The following is a 12,382-nucleotide window of genomic DNA, read 5'->3' as shown; positions in this document are numbered from 1 at the left end:
TTCAACTTGAACTTCAGAGGCTGAGCCTCGCAGGGACAAAACGGGGGAGTTTTCACCTCAGAACGTGCGCAATCAACGGTCTGTTTGAAAGATAAGCCTGCTTGCTCCCACTGGGGATTTGACAAACTGCGCTTGAGGTAGACTGGATTACGTAAGAGAAACGGACAACCGTGCAATTTTTAGAATTGTAAGCCACCGCCGTTCGGACTGAAACGGTGGGACTGACCCTTGAATTGAAAGAGGCTCGTGTACAAAATGGGTTTGGAGAATTAGGAACCTTTCCAAAGACAAGAATCTTTGGTTTCCAACGCGTACTTTTGGGACAAACGCGACCTCGGGGTTCAGCTGAACGATAGATTACTCCGTGGTGCCAGTGTATTGTGTAAAATTGGTGCACTGAAGGCGGATGAGAAAAATGAGAAAATGCATCTCTCGTTCACCCACAACTGGTTTTAAAAGGGATAGTTTGGCCAAAAATAAACTTCCTGTCCCAACCTGTATGATTTTCGTTCTTCTATTGTCCATGAAATGAAAGTCACTGGGGTCCAAAAGAACTTTGGGCTCCATTGATTTTCATGGTGTGGACTAAAAAGCGCAGAAGCATTTTTCAAAATCTCTTCTATTGTGTTCCACAGAAAGGCATACAGGTTTGGAGCGACACAAGGGTGAGTAAATGATGACAGAATGTTTATTTAATAACATAATACTGCACCAGTCCATTGCAATTTACATAATATTTAATCTCGGTTCCCGTAAACCAGTCAGAGAGGAGCCCAACAACACGAAATAATGAATTGCAGAGGCTCTTTATGCAAGACAATGAGAGGCAGCGAGCAGCCGCAAGTGTTGTACCCCGACTAAATCTCTTTCTCTGGCCCAACGGAGCCCCTCCATCAGCTCAACGCGCCAGATATCGCAACAGACATCCCCCTCAGGTGCAATAATGTCACAGTCCATTAATCTTCTCAAACTTCAGGCCCTGATCCTGGGAGCCCCGTCCATGCTAATCCCTTATTAATGTGGCAAATGAACCTGTGGAGAAAGAACTACTCCCTCCCGGCCCTTCACCATCACAATGCGGAGTCTATTACCGCCTTCCCCCGTACCGTCTCGAGTCTCTACTGTTTGCATTAGGATGTCCATTCATTGAAGCATAAAGCCACTCGAGAGAGGCTTGAACACACACACACACACACACACACACACACTCTTCTCTTCATTCCACATATTATTCGCTCCGTGCCCTCGCTAGTAACCTTTGTCTAGCGCACATATGGCGGAGCGCGAGCCTGATGCATGCGTAATCTCTTAAGATTCAATGTTGCGATTCAAGTCAGCAACCAGACACTTTTGTTCCATTTTGGTTTTTGTCTTAGCTCGTTGAAACTCTCAGGAAAGGCGATGCCTACAGATTCCTTCTATTATGTGACAGTGGGAAAGACCTGACTGCACTCCGCTTTGCCAGATTAGAGGAACGCCGCTCGGCAACAGAGGAAACAGTGCATGAGAGACAATCATCTGGTCTCTAAAAACAGTCCCGCGGAATCTCTCGGGTCTGATTGCTTCCTAATCCAAACGGAATAACCGCATCACTCTGGAATAATTGCAAGTCATTATTGCCAGCACTCACCGGTAGAGCTGTTAGCCTGCTTTCGGGGCTCGGATACATATGAATGAGGTTTTCAAAGAATCTGTATTTATAGACAAAGACTTGATAAGAAATCTGAATCTGATAGATGTGATGTAAGAGAATTTCTCGCAGTATGAGAGACAACTCTCCAGCATGAAGCGCAATAGCTCTTATAAATGCTTGTACGAGTTTGGCTTGCTATGAGCAGTCACTTCCCAGTTTAATTTCTCCAACTGAGTTTATTAATCAGGCTTGTTGAGGAGTTTTCCCGCAGAGCGAAGTCTTGCACACTATGCATGCACGCTTAATCAATAACCTAAATGTTTCATGCACTTCGTAATAGACTTTTTAATGCGCCTCCATCCTGAGAAGCTATCGAACCGTGATGTGCGCGTGCGTGTGTTTGCCCCATGCAATAAAAAAACTACAAATGAGAAATAAATGGCCTGCTTGGATTATTTTGCAATAAGCGCTGTTCATCAATGAGTGCTTTGGAAGGTGAGCAATTTGTATCTGTTATATGATAGAATTTCACTAGTAAAGTGACAGAGAAATAGGCAAGGAATGATAAGCATTGATTCCTAGATGCACGGTGGAAATTTTTCTATACTACATATTATTATCAGAAGCAATGTTGAAAAGTCCAGAGGACATATTATTGCACTTACAAATCATTTTGGCTCATGACTAGTAATTATGTGACTCGACAAGTTTCTATAGCTCAAAGAATAGAGCATGGAACTAGCAAGGTCATGAGTTTAATTTTGAGGGAATTCATGAACTGACAAATTGCAAGCTTTAAATGCAACGTAAATAGCTTTGGATAAATGCATAAACGTTTGCCTAATGAATCGCTGATGCAAGTCTGCTTAGTCTTAAAGGAACAGTTCTTGCCAAAATGAAAATTCCGTCAACATTTACTCCAAACCTGTATGACTTTCTTTCTTCTGTTATGATGCAAAAAAACACTGGAGCTTTTTGACTTTTCTCCTTTTGTTTTCCATAGAAGGAATGAATAAATGATGACAGAATTTAATTTCGGGGTGAACGATCCCTTTAAAGCTGTAGTTTTACACAGCCACCTACTTTTTTTTTTAACTGCACTGTGGTCAAGCAAAACAAAATGGTAATTTCACTGCACCCCTGACTATCAGGCAAGTTTGCATGTGCTCATTGTTGTTTGCACTGCTTCAGTTCAGTCGGTGAACAGAAAGGCCAAGTGATAATTGCCCTATGGCTGTCAGCAGAGGTTTTGGGTGCCATAATAAGCTTGCCACTGATGTGCCTCTAGCTTTGCTAACTAGCTCTGCATGGAGGCCGCCCCACTATCTATGAGCTTTAGAGAGGAAACGCACAGTCAATGGCCTTTAAAGGATCGAGACAGAGACACAAAGGGCAACCCCTGTTCAAACACAGACCCCTCTGGACTGAGCGAACAGTGCATTTCACAGTGTGGTACAATCCATCTACAGCGTTGACAGGCATCTGTCTCTGCGCTTACAGTGGCAGCTTTTGTTTTGGGTCACTGAGTCATTCGTTAAGGCATGTACAGCACGACAGCACGGTTCCCACTAGGACAGTAGCTGCAGAGGCCGCTCTCTTGGCCTGGATTGCAGTTCATTATGTAATCTGTCGTTCTACATTGGTGTACTCCTTTCTTTCTCCCTACAATACGGAGCTTAGACAGGGAGAAGGGAAGAGAATTGCTTTGCATATCCAAAATCTCATTGAAAAACCTTTTGAAATGCTTCACCGCACTCGTTTGATGTTCTCATTTGGAAGGGGAACGGGATGAGTTGCAGTGTAACCTATAGAAGGGTCATATCCTGTGTGGCCTGCCCCGACGCATGTCCGCGATCTGGACCGCCCACACAAGCGCAAGCCAACCCAGACGCCCCCATCTTCCAGACTCGAAAACACTATTAGACAAGCTTTTGTTTATACAGCTCTCACGCTTAAGGAAAATATTAATGATCCTCCACACACACTTGTGTGTGTATACTTACTGTAGCTACACTTTGTGGACAAATTTATCCTCTGAAGTGAGCTAAATCTGACAAAACTTCCCTTTAGGGACATCCAGGGATGTCCTTAATTGCAAAAGCGATTCACGCAAAAGAAAACAATGATTATTTTTATTTAAAAAATGCAAATGTTTTCTTTTAGGGCTACAGTTTGGGACAAGCTTAGTCTGCAGTAAGTATAATTCACCTTAACATGCAAAATCAATAAGAGCTATGGTTGGAAACAGTATCTAAATACAGTTTAAACACATGCATTTAAATATAGCAACTAAACATTTATGTTTGTAAGTCTACTTTGCTATACTTTATGCATAAAATTGCCAGTTAGTGAACTAGTGAAATAAAGCTCATTATGTCCTGAACTAAGAAAACATTCATTCATTAAAAATAATAATAATAATAATAACAATAATAATTCATGAAAAAGGTAGAACATTTTTTTAACAAATAAATACTTAATTAAAAGCACAAAATTATATCTTCAACTGGAGGAAAAAAACATAAATAAAGTTGTTGTTTTTTTTTTTCTACAAACATAAAATTGTCCCCAGATGTTGGTCTGTAGTAATAATTAGTATCATAATTACCTTATTTAAAAAACAAAACAAAAGTAAACAAGTGTGTATGTGTTTGTTCTCCAACGGTCAGTACTTATCTTATACATCTCTAACAGCCATTACCAATCTGTTGTGTATTCAGTCCATCATTAGACATGAGCTGTTTACTGAGAGAGATGCTCCCATACACACACACACACACACACACAAACACACACAGACAAAAGGGCAAGAGAAAGGCAAGGAGACAGAGAGAGACGAAAAGTGAGCGAGAGCTAGAGAGAGAGTGAATGAGAGAGAGCGACAGAGAGAGAACGAGTAAATGCCCCCCACTTCTTCCCCATGCATTACAGACACACACACATACACACTGCATGTTGGCCCATAGCCAGAATATGCCATACAGAACAACAGTGCCACCTAAAGGTAATATTCCCCTCCCTCCCTCCTACCCACCCTCCCTCAATTCTCTCTCTCTCATCATCTGGCTTTCATACTATGAGATGCTGTGCTTGGCAACTCGCTTTTGCGATTTTGAGCACTTTATTCTGTCTTTGAGAAATATGCACAGCTACCGAAAGAGAACACTGTTCTATACTAAATGTCTGAGACAGTTTATTGGTTTAGTATTCGGATGCCATTGGATTTAATGAACCAGGAGATAATGTTTAATGTTGTGTGCGCACATTTTCTCGATTAGTAGATTAACTGCAGTCCAAGATTAATTAAGAAACTGGTATCATAGAGAATGCTAATTAACAAATGGAGAAAATAAGAACAAGATTCAAACTCAGTGGTTACTCATACAAGTGATGATTTGTTTGATAATGCCTAGAGTCGAATTCATTTTTTCCACAAAAGAGTTTGGATGTCGAAATGAGAAAATGGTGATCGAAGTAGACAGGCGAGAAAAAAATGTTTCTTTCACAAACTCTCAGAACATTGCATCTTTGGACCATGACAGAGCAGTGAAATTAAACTGAATCTAGCCTCATAGGATTCATTGGAGAAGTTGGATTCTTTTTGAATCTCACCCATTAAACCAACTGCTTATCCAGCACTTGTTTGAAGTAGAGGTTTATAAATTAAAAAAGAAGAAAGAAAAAACACAGAAATGCATGTGGTAAGATGATGACAATAGCAATTCGCCTGGGTCTGCTAGTTTCATATAAAACACATACAATATTTACGACTTTTTTGGTCATATATGAGAACACCTACGGGGGGCTTTTTGAATTCTACATTCTACATAGTGCATCACAGATGTATCACTCAGAGCAAGTTAGCTACCACAGGCACTTCAGTACTGAGCAGGGCAGTTATAAGCAGTACTTATAGACCAGTAAAAGTGTTCTTTTACCTGTCTGGTGTGCAAAGGTGCCCCCTTTGACTTGAAGCCTCCTTGTGAACTGCATTCTGAGGCACTGAAGTGATCAGAGCTGGTGGAGGAACGTTTGGAAAGCGTGTCACAGCCTCCAACAAAGGTGTTGTCCAGTGGCAGCTCCTGTATCACATGATGCTTTTTCACAGACACCGGAGTGTCAGCTTTGAGGTGGAAGGCCGACTGGGGTGAAGCAGACTTGTAGTGCCGGGCCAAATCTGGGCTGCTGGGTTTGAAGGTGGTAGTAGGGGTGGCATTCCAATCAAAGCGTCCAATCCCGGGCTCCTCGAGCTCAGCCGGGAGACTGATGGTTCCGTTTATGGGTTCGTGGGCAGAGTCGTCGGGTTTGTTCTCCTCGATGGTGACAAAGTTCAAGAGGGAGCTCTTTGGCGACTTCCTCTTTTTGCGCTTCTTCTTCTTGTTCTGCTTGTTCTCCTGGTTGGGGGACATCCACTCCGCGCCCTGCTTCTTTCTCTGAGCCGCTTTGAACTGCGAGGCGTGTCGGCAGCGCACCAGAACTGTTATGAAGATCACCACGATCACTACCATAGCACCTGTTACGATGGCAATGATGGTTTTGAGGTTGTCGACACTCTGATAAGTCTCACTGCTCTCGCCAATGTTCCTATCCAGTGGCGTTTCCATTGTCCGTCGGATGAGGTCATGTATGTACGAGGAATTTCCAACTGTGTCGTTAACGTATAGGAAAACAAGGACAAGAGTGTGCAGGGACTTTGGATAGCCAAGGTCACTGATGTTGACCACTAGCCTGTGGAGGCCAATGTCTGCAACCGTGGGTTTCTCCTCTAACGTGATGTTTCCTGTTACGGGGTCAATTCTGAAAAGACTTCTTGCATTACCACTCACAATTGTGTACTTGAGTTCTGCATTCATACCTGTATCGCCATCCACCGCAAACACCTCGGCCACAACTGATCCTGGAATCGCAGACAGCGGCACTAGTTTGAAAGAAGTGTTTGATGGTGGGTAGATGACAATGGGTGGGTTATCGTTGACATCAATGACATTGATGGTCACCTTGGCGGCTGACGAACATGGAGGGCTTCCATTGTCCACAGCTCTGACGTCAAAGGTGTAGGAGCTTTGCTGCTCTCGGTCAAAGGAAACATTGGACTTTATGACTCCAGAATCTGGGTCAAGGATGAAGTTCTCATTATCGTTGAGGATCGAGAGTCTCACCACGGCATTCTCACCAGCATCTGCATCTGTGACTGTGATTACTCCAACTGTACTATATTTAGGCAGATTCTCTGACACAAAGAACTGAAAGTGGTTGTGTGTGAATTTAGGGCTATTGTCGTTCTCGTCCAGTATGGTCACGATGACTGCAGCTTGACTCTGCAGAGCCCTGGTGCCATTGTCCCTAGCAGTGACCGTAAAGAGGAACCGCTCTTGTTCCTCCCTATCGAACACCCTGGATGCGGTTAACACTCCCGTTTTGCGATCTAGATCAAAGAATGATGCGTTGGGTCCAAGCTGGTAGACGATTTCTGCATTCCGTCCACTGTCCTCATCGGTGGCGCTGATGGTTGTCAGGAACATGTCACGTTGGTTGTTCTCCATGACCGCCAGCTCAATGACAGGCTGGGTGAAAATGGGTGGATTGTCATTCTCATCCTCCAGCCGTACTCTAACCAGGGCCGTCTGGTTCAGACTAGGTTTTCCGGAGTCAGAAGCAACGATCTTGAAAATGTACTCCTTGGTTCCTTCGTAATCAAGCAACGCTGATGTTTCTAACAAATACTGGTTATCATAAACTGCTTTGAGGTGAAATGGAACATCTTTTTCAATGAAGCAAATGACCTTGCCGTTGACGTCTGTGTCTTTGTCGGATACAGTAATGAGGGCAATCTTGGTGTTAATTGGATCTTTTTCAGAAAGCATTACAGTACCATTAGTTGGACTGATGATGTATCTCAGGTCGATGTTTGGAGCATTGTCGTTCACATCTGTCACATTGATAGTGATGGTGGCTCTTGCCGGGCTCGAGCTTCCATCGCTGGCTAGCACTGTGAGTTTATGAATGGCAGTCTCCTCTCTATCAAGCGGCCTTTGAACTGTTATGAGTCCAGTAGTGGAGTTCAGAGCAAAAAGTCTCCGTGTCGCCGGAGACACCTGGGCCCCGAACATGTATTTGATTTCTGCATTGGCCCCCACGTCTGCATCAGTGGCTTGCAGCTGAACTACAGATGTGCCGACGGGAGAATTTTCTGGGATGTGGACCTCAATTTGGCTTTCTTTAAAGACAGGTCGGTTATCGTTAACATCAGTGACGGTCACCTGTAGAATGGCAGTGCTGGATTTTTGTGGGTTCCCGCCATCCTCCACTTTGACTTTCATCACGTAAGTATCTTTCTGTTCTCTATCTAAATTCTGTTGAACGATAAGCTGAGGCCATTTCTCGCCCTCTGGTGTCTCCACAATATCCAAACCGAAGGCGCTCTGCCCGTTCAACAGCTCATATTTGTGTACGCTGTTGGGTCCGGTATCTGGATCAGTGGCAGAGGGAATAGCGAAGCGGCTGTTGATGAGTGTGTTTTCCGGAATTGAAATGTTGATCACAGGTGAGGGGAACATGGGGGCATTGTCGTTGGTGTCTTTGACAATGATTTTAATTTTGATTAATCTGAAGTAGTCATTGGGCAAAATGACCACCTCAATTTCAAAGGAGCACTCGCTGTCTTCAAAAGAGGGGCCAGGACAGAGTTTCTCCCTGTCGATACGGTTGGAGGTGGTAAAGATTTCTCCTGTATTGCTCATCACTCTAAGTAGCGGGGTGTCACCTGCTTTCGACACAAGTCGGTAAACCAGATTACTGGTAGCCCCAGTGGCAGAGTTCATATGAGAGATGTTCAAGTCCTTTGGTATGTTTCCAATAAGAACATTCTCCTGTAGCTCTTCTCGAATTGGGTAAATGAGCTCTTGGGCTATGGTGGGATCTAACCAGAAACAAGCAACTAATGTTGCCAACAAGAAAAAATCCCTTAAATCCATGACAGCAGTTCACGCGTGTTCCCACTGCTTTAATTCAAACAGTTGTCTCCATATGGTGTTGTCAGAGCCAAGGTTTCACAGAGCCTTACATTTGTAGATAAAGAGCAGCCAAACACGACCCTACAACACACAACATTATAATATGTTACAATGAATGCCATAATACTCAACACTCAAGACAAAGAACAAACAAATGATCCATTAAAATCAATGTATTAAAAAAATCAAGTGTTTATAGTCCGGTTAATAAAGGTGGCATTGCATTCGAGTTATAATAATTCTCAAATCCATTCTAACCACCACAACAGCCTGGTTTTCACTGTAATCATTTCCCTGTGCAAACACAGAGGCTCTGGATAAAATAATGCAGCCAGTCAAGCACTCAGCATCATCTTTCAAGACATTTCACATGAAATGTCTCCAATGTCATCCCCTTCAAAGTTACACATCATGCATTTGGGATTTAATCTAATTATTATTCTTATTGTGATTAAACAGCATATGCACGAGAAGTGACAGTGTTTTAAACAAGACAGGACATCAATTCTGCATGCAAACCCGTTTGGGTGTATGCATGCATGCATGCGTTTTCTTACCTCGGTTCACTGTGAGCTCGCGTTACCAATTCGCGCACATAGTGACAAATCCGTTCGACCAGTCAGAAAAATGATCTGACTCCAGTATAATATGAGGATATCCGTATTGAACACTGATTTGAGGAATAGGTCAGTGAATACTTATTTATTTCAGTCGTGGCAAAAAAAAATCCAATTCACAGCACAGCTGGTTTTAGGGGGAAATGTTGATTTAACAGCAATCGATCAGACAATCTTTATGAACTTTACCCCCGTAGATCAACGTGCGGTCGGGGACGCGCGGAATGCGGTGGTCGGTGATGAATCAGGTGATCCACGCGCGCGTTAACGGTCCCGTACGGTCATTCCGCATTACCGGAGGAGCCCTTATGAATCGCACCTGTTCTGCTCAAATATCAACAATAAACTATCCCATCAGAGAAAAAGAGTCAAGTTCGAATGTGATCAGATCATTTCCCTCTCAGTCCTCAGTCAGGAAGAAAATCCACGGCTTCTGTCCCGGTGTCTTGTGCGTGATTCGCCGCGCACACCTGAATGACAAAAAGTCCAAACGGTGGGATGTGTTGGGATGCTTATCCTCGCTCTCTCCTCTTCCCCAGACTGAATTTCTCGCACTAACTCCGAGTATGCCCACAGGGGAACGCCCCCTCGGCTGCTGATTGGCCCGTCTCTTCATTAACGTCGCAGTGAGGGGAGGGGGATTAATGTGATTGGTTAGAGTTAACGTCACTCAAGCGCGCTGCTGAGACGGAGCGAAAAGCCTCAGAAAGACTCTGCGGGCTGCGGGATGAGGAGCTTCGATGTGCGGTTCCATTTCACCTCATTAACGCACAAGATCATTTAATGTATTTGTTTACAGCATCACGGTGTCAAATAATCCAAACACAAAGCGAAAATGTTTTGTCACTTCTGACCGACAGTTATTTGGAGTACTAACGAGTGCAGCATCCTTATGCAGCGACAAAAACCGTTTCAAAACAGATAAAGTCTAATAGACTAATGCAAATGAGAAGTGTATACTTAAAGCTATGCTTGTCTTAAGTTATATGTTTATAAGGTAGGTAGGAGTATTACCTGACACACCGTGTATAATTGTTAATACGGAAACTGTTGTATCGACAAAGTTAGTTTGATGAGCTTTAAACCATCATGTGGCAGTTCGTTGTACCGCTTGTGTCATCAGTACATTTTACAGCATTAAACAGATTGTTATGAACTCGTATAGGTTGGTATATTAACATAAACAGTTAGCATAAGCTGGCATAAACAGCTTGGAACTATAAATATAGTCACCCAAATGATTCCTATAATGCTTCGTCACTGTGTGACTATGTGATCTGCACTGCAAAATTCTGTTTATTTAGTTTATACGTCTTGATTAAAAGGCATTCGGTTGTGAAATTCAGCAGTGTAATTACGTGGCAGTGTTTTTCCGTTAAGAATGGTAACAAGGTTAAAATATTTAGTAGTAATAAAAAACTATATGCACAGATCTAAAATCTTTTGATCTATTTTATTCAAGGTTTATTAGACTGAATGTCTGAAGAGAGATGGACACCATCGGGAAAGCGGAGCGTGCTTAGTTGAGTTGTGGTAAACAGCACCATCTAGAGGCGAAAACGACACACATGCGCTTATCTCTCATCTCATACACAGAGCTGAAGTGGGACGACACTCCTGTCGAGGTTTCAGGTGTGTATGTGTGTGTGAGAGAGTGCAGAAGCTTTGTTAGGTCAAAGAAAGAGGGACTGAAGAGCCAGTCAGGTTCTTGAAAATTATTATCAGCTTTTTCTTACACTGACATATGAAGGGATGGAAAGATTAAAAGGAAAAAGGGGAGATACAGGAGTAAAGAAGGTATTTTTTGGCTGGCTGACAACCTGGGCCAATCTATCATTCCTCAAACTCAACAACTGTGACTCAGGCATAACTGCAGTTAGTAAAGAGTCATACATCATGGCGTATAGTATTTCATGTTCCCATGAAATATACTGAATTAATTATTATCTTTTTATATAAAAACATTGAAATTAAATTTATTTTAATACAGTATAGGGCAAATCCATGTCCATTATGACATATAAATGCTTAGAGAATGTATGCGTTACCAATCTGCATCTGTTTATATTTTAATAAACCCTTATTGAACCCTTATTGAAATCAGAAAAATAAGTGTATGCACAAGTTTTCTGTGTTAAAAAAGAGAAATAATCATGCGTTATGGATGTGACAAAGAGACTACATACTTTGTAGGATTTCTGCAAATTAAATTGCACAACCAGTCACAATAATACCCAACAAATAGAGAAGCAATGGCTTTTCACAGAACATATAATTGTTACTTTATTTTCATTTTGATGTGTCTCTTTACGAGGAATATGAACTGTTATGGATGTGCCAACCCTGAAAATAGCATTTACCAGACTTTGGAAAATCATGCCCTAATAATAATAATAATAAAAAGCTTTAAAAACTTTAAGAGAGACCTCACATGGGTATTTGAACCACCAAATGTTGACATCTGTGCTATCAGTATAGTAAAAAAAAAAAAAAAACTTTATTTTTTCATGGTAAGGTTACCATTTGCGTAGAATTACCCTATAACAATTGTATAAACATTGCATTTCAAATAATTTCACCATTTTAATTGTATTGGTTACTGCTTTTTTGCCTTCAATGTCAGTTCTAAAATTGAAAAATAAATCAATAAAATTATTAAGCAATATTCCAGATGTTTATTGCATGTATGTCCTTTCTTTTTAAATTGGGTTCTATCCAGTTCCAGTACAGTAAATAGCAGTTAGCAGTGGATTTTCATTGTTGTAAAACATTCCTTCTTGTGTTATACAGGTTTAGAAATCTGTATGATACTATGAACAATTTAAAAATAACTTTAAGATGAGTCTCTCATAAAAACTCCAGTTCTACAAAAGCTAACTCTTGCTTGTTCAATATCTTGCTATTGTATAAAACTATTTCAGCAAATTACAACACAAGCATATTAATTTATGAAGGTCACAGAGGTCAGTGTATGCAGGGTGTGTTGTGGGTTTGACCTTTCAGATACAGTGACGTTACACGGCCAGGCCAGAAAGTATGAGGGGTGATTTCCATGGATATTAGATTAGCTATTAAGTTTTGCTTTTCCACTGCAATAAATTAGAGTCCCATAAGTGCTG

General features: G+C 41.9%; 1 protein-coding gene across 4 annotated transcripts in view; it reads right to left on the bottom strand.

Annotated features, from left to right (window-relative positions):
• The window catches only part of LOC127166460 (protocadherin-9), a 378,320-nt gene that overhangs the window by 353,095 nt on the left and 12,843 nt on the right, over positions 1-12,382 (bottom strand). For 3 of the 4 annotated variants that reach the window (XM_051111732.1, XM_051111735.1, XM_051111734.1), the window contains exons 1-2: positions 9,204-9,794; positions 5,572-8,727 (exon numbers count right to left, since the gene is read on the bottom strand). In XM_051111732.1, the coding sequence (XP_050967689.1) occupies positions 5,572-8,607 (3,036 nt within the window). In that variant the 5' untranslated portion in view covers positions 8,608-8,727; positions 9,204-9,794. Of the gene's footprint in view, positions 1-5,571; positions 8,728-9,203; positions 9,795-12,382 lie in introns of those variants that run through there. The other variant, XM_051111733.1, reaches the window with a different exon arrangement.

The sequence above is a fragment of the Labeo rohita genome, chromosome 6 (assembly GCF_022985175.1).
Source record: "Labeo rohita strain BAU-BD-2019 chromosome 6, IGBB_LRoh.1.0, whole genome shotgun sequence".
Taxonomy (NCBI): Eukaryota; Metazoa; Chordata; class Actinopteri; order Cypriniformes; family Cyprinidae; genus Labeo; species Labeo rohita.
Note: the sequence above shows the minus strand (reverse complement) of the source record. Positions and strands in the feature narration are given on the sequence as shown.